General features: G+C 38.6%; 1 protein-coding gene across 1 annotated transcript; it reads right to left on the bottom strand.

Annotated features, from left to right (window-relative positions):
• Nucleotides 1-830: 830 nt before the first annotated feature.
• MEOX1 (mesenchyme homeobox 1) lies at nucleotides 831-6547 on the bottom strand. Its single transcript, XM_009994120.1, has 3 exons — nucleotides 6109-6547; nucleotides 1783-1955; nucleotides 831-953 (listed from the first exon to the last, which is right to left on the bottom strand). Exons 1-3 carry the CDS (start codon nucleotides 6545-6547, stop codon nucleotides 831-833), a joined length of 735 nt encoding a protein of 244 aa, XP_009992422.1.
• Between the last annotated feature and the right edge of the window lie 14641 nt (nucleotides 6548-21188).

Below are 21188 nucleotides of genomic sequence, written 5' to 3'. Positions count from 1 at the left end.
ATATAAAAGGAATACAGCACTGAAGAGTGGTTTTCCTTTGGTTAATTAGATTTAGCTGTTGAAAAAAAATAATGATAGCTATTATGTTGAGGACTTGATCTCTGCTGTACCTGCCTGTGATGTTTGGTAATGATTGCTTTAAAAAAATAATTGAGATCTAGCAATTTAATTTCAGGATTTACAGTACGCTTGGAAGAAGTCTCCCTCTGCAGATTGCTGCCATGATCAAAGCACGTGTCCTCTTGGACTGTTGATGTGAAAGCCATCTCTTCTGAAACTGGTAAGCAGAATTCTTTGTGCATAGTTTTGGTCTCAAATTTTTATTTTGTGATCTTACTGTCTAGCCATACAGCTGCTCATGTTGTAAGAAAAATCAGTGAGTATCAAAGTATTTATTTCTCTTAAAGTAATGCTCAAGGAAAATGTGCCTTGTCAAGTCCAAGTGCAAAATAAATAGATGTGACAAGGGAAAGGCTGGATGAGAATGTAGTTGCATTATCAGTTGCTTACTGATGACCTGGTATTTTCTCAGTGTTTGAGAGCCTAGGCAGCATTACTCCTGTTTGATCTTCAGTGTTTGTTAGCTTTTATTATGAAGACATATCTGTGGGAGTAAGACAATTCTACAGAGATTTAATGTCAGTCAGATTAAAATCATGCCCACCCTTGTGTTTTTCCCCCCTCTGTTTTTGTTTGTTGTTTTTTTTTTTAGTTGCCTCTGTAACCTAAAGTATCATACACTTTTTAAAAACTCTGGGCTACAGGTTTTGCAGGCAGGATCATCACATGGTGTTACATCCACTTTCTCCGTACTCCGATTGCTGCAAGGGCTAGTCAGAGCTGGGGGAGGCAGCAGAGTCCACATCTTCTGTGTCATGTTCATGTGTGGATACTGGTTGCCCACCTTTAACACGTTTCCACTTCATCCTTCTGTTTTGAAACCATACTTTGACCTGGGTGATAAAAAGCAAATAATTACTCACTGGCTCAGCCTGAGCTGTACAAGCAGATCTGTTCATATGTGTGTGTATCAATAGACAGATGTTGTGTGGAATTCTAGAAGAAAAGGTGAAACGAACCACAAGTTTAAGTAACTAATCTCTGTAACAAAGGCAGGACACTTTTTTCTAAACTGTTCCAGGCAAATGTTTCTGAGACCTGCAGAGGTAGTACAAGTCCTTGGCCTCAAATCTAACTTGTCAACTATGCATGTCAATCCAAGGGCACAGTGCATCTAGTGTCTTTTTAATGTCTAGTCCGACCAGTCTAATGCTTCAGAATTTGTAATTTGCTTCACTTAATTGAGCGATTCCTCTATTGTCCACAAAGCTTTGATATGGGAACTCTGAGATCACAGTGAGAGAGCAGAAGTATCTCTCTCCACAGAACTCTGCATTTTTGTCTTTCCTTGTAACCTCAAAATACTTCCTGAGCCAGGAAGAATGCATGTATCAAACATATTCTAATAATTTCTTGGTAATCACAGTCTAGGGTGATAGCCATGTTCTATCTGTAAGCCTTAACGTATCAGTACATCCTAATGAATGGTCATAAACAACAGCTCAGTTATTCCCAAATGCGTCTTTAGATAAACATAATTACATTTATTAGCTACTTACAGAAATTTGTAACAAATATGTTATAAAAGTATGCGGAGGCTTTGTTTTAAAATACCGCTGTGCCATTGCAAAAGTACAGCCTTGAGTAACATATCTGTTTTTTAGCTTTAGGGAGAGGTGGTGGGGGAGGAAGAAGCTGGGGAGACAGGGATTCAGGAAGTACTTGTCTCTCGGTGAGATCCAGGTTCACAGCTATCTCATATCTCCTGAGCCTTGTCAAGTAGTTATGGTGAGCAAATTCAGCTTCCAGCTCCCGTAGCTGCTCCTTTGTGAAAGCTGTCCTTTCCTTCCGTGATTTGCTGCTTGTTTCTGCCTTGTTACTTGAGTTCTGGTTTTCTAAAAGGGGCAAGCACACACATTGTGCAATTTGCAGTTATGCTGATCTGTGTGAACATGTATATTGCAGAGGTCTGATACAGACTACTAATTGAAGTGTTTAGCAGAAGTTTTAGAAAGTTTGTGTTATTCCCCCTGAAGCTCAGCATGACTTGGCAGTGTTGTCTTGGTTTCAAGGGAGCTGCCACTGTAGAAACTGAAGCCACTTCTGCCAAATTAATCTGGGATAAAAATAGCTAATGCAACTTGAACATATATTTGAGCTCACCACTTAGCCCTGTGTGAAGGACATCCTTTCTAAGGGGCAGTTTCACCAGTCTTCCTTTCCAAAAAACAGTGTAATTAATTTTAAATAGCTAAGTCTTTCTGAGGACAGAGCAGGATGTGTAGCTTGGATTCTGTCATCCAGGCTGTGCGCCACATGGTGTTGTAAAGAGACAGATGGTTATTCGGGCTGAAGGCTTTGTGATGTTCCAAAAGTGGAAATGGGGCCTAGTTGCTCCAAAGTTTTGACAACAGATTGTGGAAGATGGCAGATGTGTGAAAGGACAAATGGGCTTGGAAAGATTTTCCTGCTGTACTGCCAGTGTAAAAAGAAATAAAAAGCCCAAACCTGCTCAGGAATCCCAGGTACATCTGTCTCTCTACCATGAAGCGTGCATACTTCCAGAATACCAACCAGTTTCAGTGTGGTTGAACTGAACAGATGCCTTTTCCCAGGCCTGCAACAAAATGGGTAGGAACCTAAACAATACATGTTTCTATGCTCTAAAGTTTCCAAAGCAAAAACCGTGTCAGGTGCTAATACATGTGTCTGTATGAAGAGGCAACTGGTTCCCTGCAAAGCTGTGTGCCAAATTCAGCAATTGGAGCTTGTCAGAAAAAGTTGGCTTTGCTTTATGCTTGCAACCAGAATAACTGAATCAGAATCTGGTCCCTCACTGGGTTGAGCTGGTCTAATAAGAATACCCAGTAACCAGTGCTTTGGAGGAAGGCATAAGGACTCTTGTACTGTGCAGATACAGGATTCTGGCACCAGAGTGAGCTTGTATTGCTTAGAGAGCAGCTTAGGCACAGAGGTATCGGGGTTGCTACTGCCTGTATATGTAGAATTCTACCTGCTTAATAGATGTTTGTGGAGATCCACAGCCCAGATCAATGTTGCAAACTACTGTCTGCAGTTTTTCCCTCAGTAGAAGTAAAATAAAAACATGAAGCATCTGCAAAATGATACTTCCCCCCCCCCCATGCTAAAGACTTAGAAGGCATATGTATTCCAAGTGTTTAAATCAAGTAGTAAGACACTGATAGGTTTTGCTGTTATGGAACATAAAATTCTGAAAGCTGTCAGGAACATTAGCCAAGTGAAGTGACCTCATAAATAGTGGATTAATTTGGCAGCTGATGATAAAGTAGCCAGGAGTTACTTCAGTGTACACATCATGGAATAATATTCAATGGTGGGTGCATATAGAGGGCTATGCCACATGAAGCTATGCACCTCTTTAACCTGATCAGGGACTTGCCTGATCAGTATTTTGGTTTTCAGTCCTTCTCAGGTTATCTGCTGCTACCTGCTACTATCCACTTTTACCTACTGCTTTTTATGCCACCATAGATTTTTGTGCCAATCATGGAATGGTTTAGGCTGGAGAGACCTTAAAGATCACCCAGTCCCACCCCCTTGCCATGGGCAAGGACACCTCCCACTAGAGCAGGTTACTCCAAGACCCATCCAACGTGCCCTTCAACACTTCCAGGGATGGGGCATCTACAGGTTCACTGGGCAACCTTTTCCAGTGTCTCACCACCCTCACAGGAAAGTGTTTCTTATTAATATATATTCTTAGTCTACCATCTTTCAGCTTAAAAACATCACTGCAGATAGGAATTGCAAGCCTAGAAAATCCTCTTTACAGTTAGTGGCAAGACTGAGAAGGGCAGGAAGGCAGGAATTCAGATCAGCTCTACATATTTTAATACAAAGTTTTCCATAATTCCTCAGTCAAGGACACTTCAGGTTTAATGTTCTTCAGGGAGTCATTACACACTGTTATCACATTCTTACTTTTACTGCATCCTCACTAGCACTCTGTATTGTTTCATTCACATAAAATAAAGCAGTCTGAATTCTATTATGTATTATATTACTATTGTTGGAGATCTGGAGACTTCAAGTGCAGAGTAATGCAAGTACAGTTTAGGACAGGTCAGAGAGAAGCTTTATTTGTAAATGTTAATGGCTGTGGCTTGTGGATCAACAGTAGAAGCAGCTGTGAAAACTAGTTTAACTTCTATCTTCAGGTTGTTTGGTGAGCCTGTTAAGTCAAGACTGAGTATGGCATTGAAATAACTAAAATCTGTAGAGGAAGAGAAGAGGGTGTGCATGTTTATCCACAAGTACTTGTAGCAGATGCCCCTGTTGATCCTGTCGTAACAAAGCCATTCTTTAAATGTGTTTAATATATCTGTGCTTCAAAGAAATTTTCAAAGATTGTCAAGCTTTTTTTATTATTTTTGCTCTATTCTGCTTATCTTTGCTTATTTTAGACTTTTCTCAGAATACTCTGCAAGAGCCGCATTCCAAGATCTTCACTGTGTGCCTTGTAATAACTAGGGTCTACTCAAGAAGCAAAGGATTTTACATGCCCTAGTACAAATCATGCATTCTCTAGAATAGTAGTTTATACAGACAGCAACTGTTGCTAGAAGGTAGAGCGCGCTCTAACTTTCAGTGATGTCATTGCTTGCAGCTTCCCTGTAAGGAGAAGTATATGGGACAGCAGCAGGTATCAAAAGAAAATGTCAAGGGTGCTGAGAATAGAAGGAACATTTGTCTTAAAACAGGGAGATATGCTTAAGAATCAGTCTTTTTAAGAATAAGGATGTTTCCCATATCTGAGTATGCTGAAACCTGTTTACCTATGGCTAGCAAATGCTTTAATAAAAGCATTGTTCACTTTAAATTTTTATTTTTAAAAAATTATTTGCATTTGGGTTTTTGGGAAATGTTTGCCCCAAATATGCTTTTTCAATAGAAATTATCTTATATTCTGCACAGCTGAGTTTTTAAAGAAAAAACAGATAACTGGGAGGAGTAAAGTGGGTTCTGGGCATAAAGAAGTTTGGAATATCAGTTATTTTATGTCTTAACTGGCAGCCAACTCATCTTGGAAGAGAACAGAGATAAGGACTAATTGTGTGACAGGGAGAGTGCAAATACAAGCTTGTTGTTTAAATTGCAAAGTGGAGAAATGAAAGTTGGATGAGAGGTGGCTCTTCTGTAGCCAACCTGTAAAAACTAAAAACAAATAAATATTTTTATCATCTTGTTCTCTACCTATTAAGTGGGGATTCTGAAAAACATTCCCCACTTCATAGCAGTGCTGTGGGGAAAAGCACACTGTAGATTTTGTGTATGAATATTATAGCAAATGAATGCATGTAAGCATCTTAATTTTTAACAGCTTGCTAAGGAGAAAACAATTTAATGCGTATTTCACATATCTGGATTTGAGACAGCAGAAAATCAGGTTATGTAACTATGTAGTTGTAGAATATTGCACTGTAGAAAGAAAGTTTTGCTAGTTAAGATGACCCAGTGAAAACTGTCCACATTTTCTGTGTCGTTGGATGTTGATGGGCAAACTTTTGGTGCCTCCTGTTTTGAGGTAAAAACATTTAGTACTTAGTGAGACCAAAGAGAACTTATATCTAAAGTGAGACTTTGCATCTTGTACCTCTTACCAAGATGTCAAAATCCTATTATAACATTTCCAACAGGCAGCTCAAGATGAGGTATCTTTGCTCTTTGGCTGCCATTCTCCTATACTTGAACAAATGGCAGCTATGCAATATAACTCCACATCCTAGGACTTTCAGCTCAGTGTATACATGACATGTGACTCCTGTTTAGTTACACCAAATGTGCATTATGCTGGTGAGTAAAATGACAAGATCTGTAGGAGTGAAATACAAACACAAGAGGACATCAAAGAGCAAGCTGTTTAGTTTCAGTGTTACTGTATAAACTTCCCTAGTCAAGAATTAAAAAATGTTTTCCTCATCAGCTTTATTTCTTAATTCCTAATGTTACAGGTTCTCTCATTCTATAGCATGTACTACCCCACAACCCTGATTTCATATCACCTACCTGAGTTTTCCTTTCTTCTTTTGGATGGCTTTTTCTCAGTCTCATTTGTAGTATTTACTGGTACCTCATCATCTTCATTCGTACTCACTAGATTTGGGCTGCTGCTATCTGACTCCCCAGAGCCCAAGGCCAGTCCTGGATTTAGTTGTCGTCTGGCCTCAGTTGCTGCAAAATGCCAGTCAGAGTGTTGGAAAGAAGGGTGCTGTTCCACAAATGCCCGCTCCTTGTGTGGGAAGCTGTGGGGAGCAGTCACTGGACAGGGGGTTGAGAAATCAGAGTAAGAAGCAAAATCTGATTTTTGATGGAAGGAGTAGGGTGCTGATGGGTAGTGGTTCAGCCCTGAATCTGAGGTGACATCCACATGGGTGCTCCGCAGGCACCCCCAGAGTGGGGCAGGAGGCTGTGGACTGCGCATGCAGCTGCTGCTGGTGGGATCCATTTGCTTCCAATCCTGTCCACACTTCAGCGTTTGTGACTGATTATAGCTCAGACTTCAAAGTCAGAAGGGAGATCTTCCAAATTTCACAGAACAGGTTTCCTCCCTAAACAATAGTTTGCTTGTGGGTTTTATGCTGTTGTAGATTTCTTACTTTGGAAGCTCTTCTAAACATCTTCATTGTCCCAGCTGGAAAACAGTAACCAGATCTAAGCAGTGGTTGCCCTGAATTGCTTCCCAAGGCCTGAAGCTTGCTTCCCTGTGAAGTGCTGGACATGAGTGAAACACTTTTTAAATACTGTGCTGGGGAGAGAGCGACAAGTTTGCGAAGTGAAATGTGAGAGAGGGGAGGGAGGGGTTAATGTACATACACTCAGTCCTTCCAACCAAAGCAAAGAAGGCAACTATTAATCATCTGAAACCTTATATGCACATCTAATGGGATTTGCAGATGGAGCCTTTTAAAGAAACAATGTCTGTTTTTTTTTTTTTTTAAAAAGGGAAGGAGCAGCACACAAAAAAGGCATTAGTGTTTCCCTCTAACACTATGAAGTTCTTTTTATTGCACTGTTAACAAAATTCCCCAAGTCTTGGATTTGGAAAAAGCCCTAGCATAGAACTCAACAGATGCCAAATTTCAAGAACTGAAGTGGGAAACAAAAGGAAGAAAGGACATCACTGATTATATATAATTTAAGGTCCAATCCTAAGTTTTAAAAAACTTATTAAACCTGGCTGGTGCACACATGTAAAGTTTTAAGTGGTTTTTGTTTTTGTTGGCTTTGTAGCACACTTGCTGAGAGTTGGAGTTTGCTGCCAGTGGCAGATCTGTGCTTTACTTTCCAGGGAATTTTCAATATGCCACTCCTTCCTGCAAGGAAATCTCCCATTTTTATGCTGATGGAAGACATGTTTTTCATCTTTTGTTGAAAGTTTTATAGTTTTTCCTAACAGAAAGCAGATTCTTAGACCCTAGAGCCATCACAGTTGAAGACATTAACAGGGAATCTGTTCTCAATCCCTTTTTCACAGAAGTGTGGCAGCTGGGAATGCCCAAAACCCTGCTAAGCTAGGTTTGTTACTGCAACTTCTCTCAAGGTTGTTTTCCATATTTTAATGACAATTTATGTACGCATGTGTTCCATGTTTCCATAATCGCAAGCATTTCCAATACGTATTCCCCATGGCCTTGCTATATGTGTGTGTGTGTACCTCTTTCTCTTCTGTTTGTGCTGGGTCTTGTGTTCTCTGAAAGACACAGAAATGTAGCAGATGAACATTTTTTTCACAGGGGCTTAAGCAATACCTGTATTTGGCTTCTGTATAATTCAGAATTGTAATATTTCAAGGAATATTTCAAGAAAATAATATTTCAAGGAAAAAAGTGCTTATCCTGATATATCTGTTGGTCCTTAGAGCGTGGCCTTTTCCAAGAAATCAAGTGAATTTAGTCCAGATCTTTCTGAACAAGAATATCAAATTCTGTTTTATCACATGAACTTGGCTTTTTTTTTTTCCAAAATACTAAGTATCTGATACCTAATTAATTCTCTAGAAAGAACTCTTCTAAATATTTACATTTGTTGCAGTGTTGTAATAGAGAATAAATATGAAAACATACCTCCTGTTCACCTGGAGGAAAAACCCCAGACTGCTCTTCTGAAAGGCTAGACTATGATTAATTTATGAATGCTGCGAGTGTTCCAGGCACTGGCAGAGTCTAAGTCAGAGTCCAGAACTTGTTGCAATGCAAGTATTTAATTTATATTCTCTGTGTCTGTTGTTGCATGTGTAGCACCTACTCACTTCAGTCACATGGGTTATTAGGGGTTTGTACGAATTCGGGACTAGGTCTGCAAGTTGATCTAGCTGATGAGACAAACATTTAAGTCCTTGCATGTATACTCAAGGGAATAGAGGGGATATACTCAAGGATATACTCAAGGGTATACTCAAGGATAGAGGGGAAAGGAGGATTATTGGTTAGTCTGCTATATCCTTCAACCAAGAGTGGCTTTCGGCTCCCGTTCAGGAATCCCCAGGCCTGAGCAGAGGTCTGTCTGTAGTGCATAGCTCAGTTGCTGCACATCACTTTGCATTTGAGTTAAGCTACTTGGACCCTGTTTTCCCAATGGATATACCTCACTGTTATTCCTCCAACTTCAGATGTGGGAAAAGATGGCATACCCTTCCCAAATGTGAGATCCGTCAGGTCTTGCGTTGCTTCAGCACCCTCTGCAGCTGGTGCTGTCACTCATCTGCTCAGCAGGGGCCTGTTTGACCTCTGCATCTTCCTGACACTTCATTCCTGAAAGAAGAAAGAATAACAATCCTCCCATCTTGCTAAATCCCATTTGTTGATTGAACCAGCCACCTTTAGCCTTCATAAAGTCAACATCTCTTCAGTCAGGCACCATGTTGGGTAGAAAAAAATGGCATGGATGGAGATCAGGTTTTGTAACAAATGCTTCCATAACAAGCTGAGGGCTGGAAAGCAGGATTTTATCTTTGAGCTTTGTATCAGTTCATTCTGTGACTCCCCCAGGAAATAATTTCTCAGCCATCTCACAGACCATGAAGCCTGGTCTATGTGCATGGAAAAAATGGGTGGTAAGTAAGATAGTAAACATACAGAGAGTGAAGCAGGAGAGAGAGGAGGGGAGAATTAAGCACTTGTGAGTTTTGCTGAATCTGAACCACTACAGAAGGCTGTGGAGGGTAGAAGACAGAACCAGCAAGTGCCTGTGAAGAAAAGGAGAAAGGGCTAAAACAGCAATGAGAGTTAGAAAGGAAATGCCAAGCCCAAATATTTAGGCCTATCAGTCATTTTAATAATTTTCTCAGTCATTCTGAAGGAATAAAAGACCAGAAAAAGCATAAAACTTAGACTAATAGAGGCAGCGTACCTAGAAAAATAACCAATGAAATTTTAAAGAGCTATATTAAAAGACATTAGATACTGGACAAAACGTCTGGAAACATTAGCTTGCATTTTGCTGTAATGCCATACGGACAAATTAGTGCAGTTTAAAAGGCTTGTATTTGCAGGAAATCAGTATGAGTTTCTTGATAGTTTGGGGAAGGAGATAGAGAGATTGAGAAAGTCTGCATTCTTTCTTAAAAAAACCCAACAAACAAAACCCAAGCTGCTATTTTGTAACAGTGATATCATGGTTCTACAATGTATTTATCTCTCTTTTCCCCAAACCTCTAGGAACAGAGTTTCAGTCAGTTTGTAGGGAGCATTCAAGCAGAAATTGTATGTAATTTCAGATAAATAATGTTATGGAGAGAAGATGCCAAATAACCAGCTTCTCAGTCTGAAGTAGGATAATGAGTATCCTAGGTTATGTGGATGATCAGTGCTTTTCACCCTAAAGAGTTTCGCCAAAAGTTTGGTATGCTTAAAAAATTATAATGATCTTATCTGATTTTGGCCATATTTTAATAATAAAATAATTTTTATGCTTTAGCTGCAAAACTGAGAACAGTCCAGTTGAATGAGGGTTTATAAGTATAAAATGATATAAAAGTTTTTGTAAGCAAAATGTGGACTACAATTTTTGAGTCTGTTAATCTAGATTAATGTTGTGGCTGCATCTTTGAGAGATACAGACAACCTAATGATGAGAATATTGAATCAAGGTAATCATTTGCTTCTGAGACATTAATTTAACTTACCACAGAATCAGGTACAACTCTATTCAGTGTATACATTTCATTCTACTGTGGATGGTTCCTTTGCTATACAAATGTGGTATACTTCAGAGCTGTGTCTCAAGACTGATGTTATTAATATACTGCAGTTCATATTGATTTAATCATTTGAGGTTTTCTTCACATCTTATTTCACCTGTTACATTCCAAACAATTAATTAAAGAAGGGGAAAACGATTGGCTGTTGTTTCTGTGTTAGTTTGGGAGTTTTGTTTGGCTAGTTTTCCTTCCTATTGCTTTATTCAAAATTGATGCTCTAGCAATCATGGGAAGTGGCCATAGTATAACATTTGGGAATCTTTCACCACCAATGGCTGGTTGAACCCATTCTATGCCATTTAATTTCTTTCCAACTCAGATGATGTGTGCCAGGTTAGGATTGTTGACATGTAGTCTAGCTGTTTTGACTGTAGGACTGGCAGAGTCTCAATAAAATTAGCTGAACATAAATTGCACAGAATGCATTTTTTCCTATTTGTTCATATCCACAGCAGCTAAAGTAAGGACCGAAGAGTTATATTTGCTACATATTTACCCTTTATTGTGATGAATTATTTGCAAATTGAATTACATTCTCTTCGTAATGTGCTTGTAATTTTCACAGTTCCAAATAGACTTGTGATTTTTCTGATTGATTTGTCCTTTCCTTTTCTACTTGTAAATATTCACATTTGTCAACCTCTGTACTTAATTTTCTACATATTAAAGTACATGCAATAACATGCTCGCTTTGAATACGTAAGTACTTTAAAATACCTTGCTTTTCTCCTCCATTTGTATCTCTTCATCCTCTGCTGCTCTAGTTCAGTTCATCTATCCAGTTGTTTTGCAGTCTTCAACTTCTATCCTTCTGCTGCTGCTTGAATTTTTAATTTTAACTATCTCAGTTTCCCTCTAAACTTTTAAAGGAATCTTTATGATCTTAGCAGTGTGATTCACTTGTAAGATTGGAGGGTGCTAGTATAGTCTTCATTAGTTGGCAGGATCTGTCCAAATCACTGAGCAGAGCTATTAAGGCTTTTTTTCCTTCCACAGTCTCATCTGATGCTTTTACTGAGATTCGTTTTCTGACTTGCTCTGAAGATGGCGAGTTGGCATCACTACCACAAGAATTTCTAATTTAATGATAATGTTTCTCTTAGCACTAAGTTAATATTTCCGGTATTCATTAAATTTGATGGCTTCACAGTAGCAAAAAAACCTGCTTCAGGTACAGGAAACATCAAGATGTGTTGAGAGACACTTACACGATAATTTATTTTGGGACAGAGAGTAGTAGAAGCAAAAAGCAGAAGAAGGAGGTGGCTGGCTTTGTTTGCAGAAATATTAAAAGGAAAAGCATTAGCTAGAAACTGATTGCCTATGTTATACAATGCATAATCTGTTAGTTTTAACACTGTTTAAAAGACCACTTTTAGTTTTTGGCTGTTTTTGTTGCTCACTTTGCTACAACAAGAGTGTTGGGGTTTGGAAATTAAAGGTGTGGAAGGACTTACAGGCAAATGATGGCAAGCTTGGGTTAACTGGGTTCAGTAGCTTCCCTCATAGGAAGAACTCAGCTACATTTGTAATAATAACATTAAATAAATGAACTCCATCTTCATCTTACAATTTCTCAGTTTGTTTTTCTCTGGTACTTCTCTTTACCAGATAAAAACAATATCCCAGCTCTTCTCATGGAAGTAGTTCTTATCTCATCCAACTGTGTAAGTAGGTAAGAAAGCTGATGATCAAACAACTGAAGTCTGCAGATGAGTAAACAATATTGTTAGAGCTCTGGAGAAAGAACACCTGACAGAGACATGGTGACATTGTCTTGTTCCTAAAAACATCTACATGAAACCTTAAAAAAAATTGGTGGTAGTGCTGTTTTTAAAACTGGGAAATTTGCTGCTGTAAATTTTAGGTTGGATAGATGTGTACGTTTTTCTTGTACCTTGGGTCTGTTCCCACCTAATTGGGATTTTCTCATGCAATTTGTTTAAAACATGATATTTTGGTTTCTCTCTACTATTAAGAAATTAATATGAATGAAAGTAGGTGAATATATATCCATGTCTTGAGACTTGGCAATCACAGGAGGTGATGTATGTTCAATTGTTTCAGCAGCTGTGTGTTAAGCTGTGCTAAGGGACCAAAAATCTCTGCTTGCAAGTCTAGACACCAACTTCTGTATTCCTTGCTTCTCTGTCCTCTTTCAGTTTTTTCTGGATTTGAGGCCCAGTGCCATGTAAAGATGAAGAATATCCTTTCTTTGAAAAGTCATAAAAGCAAGCAGAGTCTCTGCTACAGCATTAATCCTTAGGACAGGAAAGACTATTTACCAAAAACTTTGATAATTTTTTTAATGTAATGAGTCCTGTCTTTACATTGTGCATGCTGTTGTGGCTATTTCATGAAGAACTGGATGTCCTGAACAAGTTCCAAGGCATCAGTTTTTCTATTAAAACAATAATATTTTTTAGGATCAGTAAAGAAACAGTTAATGAGTTTGATGGGCAAATATTTTGAAAATACAAAATTAGCTCAGCTTTTGGCAGATTGCAAAACTCATCTGTTGTTTGCATCAGACCACATGAAGAAACAGGAGCCATGGCATACCTGAGGAACAGATAGGAGCAGAACATTAAACCTTTTCAAACAATTTTTGAGGATATGGGTTAATGAATCTACATGCATATGTTAGTGTGTGGTAACACTGTAATTTTGTTGTAATAAGAATCCCATATGTCTTAGGAGATTCTATTAAGTCTGAATAAAAAAAATTATAGGATTAACAGACAAGTGATAAGCTTTTAAATTTCTTCAGTACTACACTTCTACACTACTTTTCTTGACACCATCCTTTGCTGCTGTTTTTGACATTGTATGATCTCTTTCACTGGAGCTAGTGGAACTAAATGCAATTAAATGAAAATTCTGGAAGACATTTTTGGAAGAGCCAGAATTCCTGTACTGGATTATTGCTATGGGCAATAAAGTTATTAATATTTTAAAATTTGCCTAAATAAAAAATATTATTTAAAATTTTCTTACAATACCAAGCTGTGTGGTGTGGTTGACACCCTAGAGGCAAGGGACACCATCCAGAGGGACCTTGACAGGCTGGAGAGGTGGGCCAATCCCAGCCTCATGAAGTTCAACAAGGCCAAGTGCACGGTCCTGCTCCTAGGTCGGCACAACCCCAGGCACAAATCCAGGCTGGGGGGGAGGACGGCTGGAGAGCAGTCCTGAGGAGAAGGACTTGGGAGTGGTAGTAGATGAGCAGCTTAACATGAGCTGCCAGCGTGTGCTTGCAGCCCAGAGAGCCAACTGCATCCTGGGCTACATCAAAAGAAGTGAGGCCAGCAGGGCCAGGGAGGTGATTCTGCCCCTCTGCTCAGCTCAGACCACACCTGGAATACTGCATACAGTTCTGGTGCCCTCAGCACAAGAAAGATGTAGACCTGTCGGAGAGGATCCAGAGAAGGGCCACCAAGATGATCAAAGGCCTGGAGCACCTCTGCTATGAAGACAGGCTGAGAGAATTGGGGCTGTTCAGCCTAGAGAAGAGAAGGCTCCCGGGAGACCTTATAGCACCTTCCAGTACTTGAAAGGGGCCTACAGGAAAGCTGGGGAGGGGCTTTTCATCAGAGAAGATAGTGATAGGACAAGGGGTAATGGTTTTAAACTAAGAGAGGGGAGATTCAGGTTAGATATTTGGAAGAAATTCTTCATTAAAAGGGTGGGGAGGAACTGGAACGGGTTGCCCAGGGATATTGTTGATGCCCCATCCCTGGGGGGTTTTAAGGCCAGCTTGGACAAGGTTTTGTGCAACCTGGTCTAGTGGTAGGGTTCCCTGCTCATGGCAGAGTGGTTGAAACTTGATGATCTTTAAGGTCCCTTCCAACCTTTAATGATTCTATGATCTTATTGAGTATAGTCACAGGACATCTATAGTTTTGAAGAGATCAGCATAAATTTTTGTATTAAAGATGTCCTGTAGAATTCTATAAAGTAATTAAAGTTCAGACAGTTCCATCTGTCATTTTGTTTGGGAATTCTGTTGAAACCACAGAACACATTACAGCTAATAAATTGTGTTTTCTTACACCCTAGAACTAGAGCAATGAGGACCTTTTTCTGCTCCATTTAAACTCTCTCTTCACCACCCCCCGACCCCACCTTGTTTCCACTGCAAAGGATTTGTTAGTGATGTAGTATCTCCCTCTACTGGGAGCCTTGTAAATTCAATGTGACTGTGGTTTCCATTTAATTGCGCACCAATTCCATTGTTTTCGAAACATTGTAATTCCTGTAGCCCATGAAAAGCAAATTTACACTAATCAGCGCTTCAGCACGTGTACTGAAACTAGAGCCGCTCATGAGTGCCGATCGTGTCTGCTTGTGAGACCAGGTGTTTTGTTCTGGCCTTTCTCTTGGTATTTTTTTCTGTAGCAAAAGCTTTAAACTGTACGTTCCTTGTTCCACTGCCTGATAATCTATTCTCCAAGAGGTTCCTTCCAAAGGACTGATTTCTAAGGGAAATTCAGAGGACGTTTCTCAAATATATATAATGAAAAGGCTGTTTTGTTTTTCATATTTTTAGAATCTCAGGTAGAAAATTGTTATTATGGGACCCTTCTTCATCCTGCTATCTTACATGACAAAAGGATGTTTTGAAAGAGAGAAAGATGAAGAAAGCCAGGTTTTTAATTAGTTTTTGGGTAATTCATGTTGAATATTACTGTTTTGAAGTAGTGTTTGCAAGTCATCATCACATCAATGTAAGTGGAAACAAAGTTCAATTATTATCTATGCACCTGGAGGATGCGTGTAGTCTAAAACCTCCCACATCCACTGCTTAATAACTAATTAGAAGTGTGTAAACCCACAGTTCTTTTGTCCACTGATATATTTCTTTTGTTTCTATAGAAAAAATGTAGTTAATGAATTGGCACTTAAGACTTGTATTTCTATCTTGATTGGCCAAATGATCTGCTGTGCTAATTTTTGTGAGTGATCTTTATTGTGCTTCTGTTTTCTGTATCCTTATTTCTCCTTTTGTGTTGTATTTATACACACAATATAGATTGATGCTTTATTATGTATTTGACTAATGTGACACCAAGACCTTTTAAATGCAAAGTAAGCACAAAGGATGGTGTTGTAAAGTTAGGAAACATCATCAGTACAGAGAAACACTTAGTAACCAGTAAGACACATAATTAGTCCCATGTTACAATTAATTTCTGTGACCGGCAATTACTGTGCCCTGGAAAGCCTGATTTTAGCTATCCTCTAGGTAAAAGCATGTGTGTGCCTTTAGGAAGTGGTGGATGTTTGCTAAGTGGCCTGAGAAAATGGAGCCATTTTGATCTTTGATTAATATTATTTCTTTTGATGAATTATTGCTTTATCATGATGATTACAGTGACAAAAATCCAATAACAATTTATAGATCAGACAAATTAATTTGCCAAACAATAACTTCTATTACAAACTGGGAGTTTTCCGGTTGAAAACAATAAATGGGATGGAGCAGGGAGACAGGACTTGATTGTAAAAGCTAGTTCTAAGATGAATGTGAGCTTTCCAAAATATGGTTACAAAAAAATATGTACATTCCAGAATTGCACAGTTTTAATCAGGCTGTTCCTATAAATACTTTAAAAAAGTTTAAATTCTTAAGTCACTTGAGGAAAAAAAGAGAATTTAGGCCTTGTTTTCTGTATTAAATTGCACTGAACTGTCCTAAACTTTAAAAAAAACCAAATGCAACAGTTCAAAGAACGCTTTAAACCTGGCATTAGAAAGCTATTCGTGCTATGCAAGGTATGTATCATTGTGTACAGAAAGAGTAACAGTGCGGCATGCCTAGGTTATATGACACACCATCATATATGTATATGTGTGGTCAATTTTCCATAAAACCTTTTTCTTCCCTGCCTTTTTACATAAGCATATCTCTGATGAGCACAGTTTGCCTTGGAAAATAATTTACAAAGGTGAATTTAACGTGTTTGCTCTGCATAAATTTACCATTTCAGAACTTTTTTGAAAGATACTTCCATTTTCACACCACAGGGTGGAGATGTCTACCTGTAATTCTTAGTAAAATGACTGATTTGCAACTGTGAAGATGTAGCTAGGGTTTAAATAAAATGCTGCATTCCCCTTCCTCTCTTTCCACTCAGTAATAAATAAAATAAAAGTATGCAGATGCTTTATCAGGAAGCTCCATTATTATTTTGTTTTGCACTTAAAAAAAAATAAATTAAAAATCACTGAATTAGCAACTGTCCACTAGCTGTGTGGATGTGAGCATTACGATGTAAATTTGCATTTCCACTGGAAGGATTTGCGTGCATAACCTCCAAGGTGCAGTTGAGAGCTGAGGAACATGCTTTCAAGCTGAGTAGCAAGGAAAAGTGGTGAGGAAATCCTTTGCATGAAAGAAGAAGTCCACACCACAGCGTATGAAGTAGTTAATGAATTCCCAGCTGGGCCAGTTCTTTAAGGAAAAGCCAGTGCCTTAACATTCAGCTAGAAAAAGCAGAGACTACAGCTAATGCCAAAGGGTGAGGGAAATAATGGCTGCAGATAGGATAAGTATTCTGAGTTACTCAAAAAAGAAATCTGAAGGTTGTTTGTTTGTTTGTTTGTTTGTTTTTCCTCCAATGGGGAAACAAGGGCAAGCTCAGGAGCTGCTACATTTTGAGGCACCCTGAGTCCTATGTGGCCGTTGGGTCCAGGTGTAAGACTCTCCACAGATTTGCTGAATTCAATATTTCCTTCTCCCTAGCTACAGCCTTTGCCTTGTGGCTGTATCCTCATTTGGTTTTATTTTATGTTTATAACTTAAACACTTCAGGCTTCTTGAGCAAATTATATGTGTGTTTGCCAGGTTGTTGTCTGGGAGCAAGGAAAGACACTTTTTTTTATTTCATTGGACTGTTGCTATTGTGGGAGAAATGTGTCTGAGGAACAAATCCTTTGCTAGAAGGCGACTGTGACAGTCACTCTTGTGGTTCGTTGCTCAAAGACAGTGAGGCACCATGGTTCCTGGTGTGACTCAGGATGTAATAGTTATGGTATATGGAGGAAAAAAAAAGATTTTTGTGTTATCATGAGTGCTATATGTCTTGCACTTTTTAGTCCCATGTAAAAAAAAAAAAAAGTTACATGTTTCTAGTGGATGGCTTATTTTTTACAGTTTAAAGCCACTGGCTCACAAAAAAAAAGTGAATTTTAAGATCAGGGAAGCTGAGGTAAAATTTATTAATGCACATACACACTAGTCACTCATATGCAGATGGAGTGGAGATGCTGAAGAATCAGAAGTGCGTATGATAATGAAGCTACAGGGTAGTTTAGAATAAAGAACCTGTGTTATACCAGAGTACTAGAACTAAGCAATCGCAGGAGATGGGCCAGATGAAGGAATGACCAATGGAGGAGCCGCTAAAGGAATGAATCAATATTAAATTTGTCAGAGAGAGGAGTATCCACCTCCAGCTGAAGAAACATTTAGTTCAAGATAAATTTTCATTTTCCAGAACTGTAAGCTTTAGCCTTCATCTGGGGAGATTTAACCAAGCACACTCTGGCGTTTACAGTTTTGTCTCTTCCTTTGGCTACTACTTCACTTGTTCCCTCCTCTGACAAGGCAGGTGACAGTTCATGTGTGGAACTGTGCTGTGACCAAGGAACCCCTTTAGTAGAGGTCACTCAACAGCCATTGCGTAGTGTCAAACACTACCAGCTGAGGCTTGACACCCACATAACAATACCATTATTTAGGGGTCATGGTAAAAAAATGGCTATTGGCATTTGTGTCAGAAATTTGTGGCCAAAACCATTATTTTAACCACTTAGTAGCAGAAGTGTCTGTAAACTAGAAAAGAAGCCTGAGGTGCTGAGGTACATTAACGTACAGAACCCTTTTTTCCCATCTGAGACAGAGAGCCAGAGTCAGTAATATTAAGAAGTGCAGACCTAAGAAAGTAAACTTGGGACTTCTGCAGAAGGTTAAACACCCTTTTGTTAGTAAAAATATTAAAATAATAAAAGAAAAAACTTTGAAAAACTTAGGGTGGAACTGGGTTGATGTTTATTCCATCAGAATGTCCTACAAATAAATTGCATCAGACATTGCCAAAATGCTCCAAGTTTAATATAATATATAAAAGATTATCTAATAGATATCAGAAACTATAGAGCTCTTTGGAGATTTTGATCAGTCCTAATGCTGCAAAAGATCAAAATGAGACATTATGGACATTCACCTCCTATTGGCAATGGTATCTGTGAGCAAACAATAAGAAAACATAGTTAATATGTTCCAAAAGATAAAATGAGCTTTTTCTGTAGGAGATTGGGCTGCTTAATCAGTTACTTTACAGTTGTTGCTCTAAGTCCTCTTTGGGCAAAAGGACAGAAGCATTCAGGGATAGCTATAAAAATGAAGATACTTAGGTAACATCTATAATGACTGCTGTTAAGAGTTTACTTATGCAGGAAATTGTCTTTTTCTGGAGATGTTTTCACACGGAAGTCCCCAGACATTGGGGAACGTGTATTTTCTATGGTTTAAAGTTATCTTTGATTCTTAGGAGCTTCATAAGAGAACAAATAAATACAAGTTTGAGTAATGAAAAGAAAATGGGGAAAAAAAATTATCAAATTTCAGCTGTCTTATGCAGTATCAGCAATGGTTTGATAAAAGCCTTATCTAAATCAGAACTGTGAATAAATTCTCAGTAAGGTATGTGAGCTTTCCAGAATGGTAATATTTGTTTTCCCAGAACTGTTATGAACCTTCTTAGTCAGTTGGAGGAATGTGGTGGAGGGCATAAATGTCTTTGAGGCTTCTCCAAAGTTCACATGGGGAACATCAGCAATAGATGCTAAAAGAGGCTTGTATAACAAGGGAGCATTTATGGAAGGGTAGAGACTGGATTTTTATGCAGTGTTTCACATTGATTGCAGACAAAAAGGGCTCTCTGTGCCCAGATTAATCTTTGCAGAAACCACTATCCTTTCCAGTTTGCGGTTGGCTGTGTTTTCTTTCTTTCTTTTTTTTTTTTTTCTGTTTTGTTTGTTTGTTTTGGTTTTTTGTTTTGTTTGTTTGTTTTTAATACTTACAGAAAATTTTCTGGCAGTTATAATGCAAAGTTCCCACTGTACTGATTTGTTCCTCAGCCTTACTCTGCAGTCCCCTCCACAGGACTGTAACTCTGGAGCAGGGGTTCCCAGTCCAGAGGCTGCCTCCTAATTGCCAAGGCAGTTTCCTCTGCTGGAATGGCCTCTGTGGTTGCCATGACGGTGACTAGCAGCATCATAATAAAAAGGTGAGGAGCCTGTAAATTGATGGAGGCCTCATGTGGGGTAGTGTGAGCAGCTCCAGCACTTGCCCCTTGCTGGGTTCCCAGGGCCCTAAGCCCTCTTTCAAATAAGGAGGTATGTGCCTAGAAGCTATGAGAACAGAAGCTTATCTGAAAAAAAACCAACAAACCCAAGGAGTTCTTCCATTTCTCTCTGAAGGATTCCAAATTGCAAAAAACCCCAAGCTACTGTTCCATCCACTCTGAGCTGTATATTATACTGTTACTAGCTGCAGGTAGGAGTATATACTGCTACTGACAGTCTTAAACACCCCGACACAGTTTTTTTTCTGGATTTATCATATATTGAGATATGCCCAGAAGTCAAAGAACTCTTTGTTTTGAAAAGAGTACTGTGTTAATATATTAGAGATTTTAGACTATACTAAGGATAAACTTTTTTGATAGAACTTGTAGAGGCTGCCTTTTGGCTAGTCAATCATGCAGTTAACATTACTTTTATTTAAAGCGCATCAAGACTTCAGGCTGATGACACAAATTGCTGTTTGTTCCAATCCTACAGTTGTTTTTTTACCCATATGTTTTTCTGGGGACTCATAAGTTATAAAGATACTGTTATTGTACCTGCTGTAATTAACAAATCTGCTCCCTGTTGGTAGTCAATAGACAACAATAGAATGGTAAGACTCACTGGAAATGAAAAATCATTCACTGCATTTTCATTACTATAATGGTCTAATTCTCAAACCAGCTGAACATGTGTATCAATCAGAAGTCAGAATGTGTTTATAGGTCTAACATAATATTCTCATTATCAACTGGTGGAGTTCCTAGCAAGGAAAAAAGAAGGGAAAAATATCAGAAGAAATAATTCTATAATGCATTCTTTATGCTTGGTAATGTTGTTTCAGGCCTGCAAGAGTATGTCAGGTATTCAGGTCAGTAAACTGTGGGGAAGAAGTGTGGAAAATATACTTCTGTTATGCCTGTGGTTTAAATACATAGTGGATATGTGGCTAGAGTCAAGTTACCAGTATATCATAATGGTGGTTCCCTTTTTTACTTGGCATCAATTAGAAATCATGGTTTCTAGCCTTGAATGACCTAAATAATAAAATAAAAAAAATTTAACTTGGGAAGGAGTGTGGTTTCATTAGGAGAGGTGAGGAATAGGGACCTGAAAGTTCAAAGTTTATTTCTACATGGTGATTGAGTTAACACATAACTGTAGGCAATTAATTTAGAAGAAAAATTTCCATGTGTTGCACCTATAGCTGGAGCTAGATTTTCAAAAAAGCATAGCACTCAACACACAGCTATAGGTTGCTTTATCAAGTCCTGTTTTGTCAGGGATCTTATACCACTGGAAGTTAATAGGAATAGAATACTTGGAGGACTTGGGTGTCTATTCTGTTCAGTTCTGTGCTAGACTGTCAGCCTAACACAAGTAGTAAATGGCCAAAATTGAATAGTGACAATAAATTAAAATTTTAAAATTCTTCCCATTTGAAAATAATGTAGGCTAGATCAAATTAGCAATTACCACTTATTTATTATGAACAAGTAGAATTCTAATTAGGCTGATTTAAGCCTCAGCTACC

The sequence above is a fragment of the Chaetura pelagica genome, unplaced genomic scaffold (genome assembly GCF_000747805.2).
Source record: "Chaetura pelagica isolate M959 unplaced genomic scaffold, ChaPel_1.0 scaffold963, whole genome shotgun sequence".
NCBI lineage: Eukaryota > Metazoa > Chordata > Aves > Apodiformes > Apodidae > Chaetura > Chaetura pelagica.
This window is presented reverse-complemented; position numbering and strand designations above follow the sequence as displayed.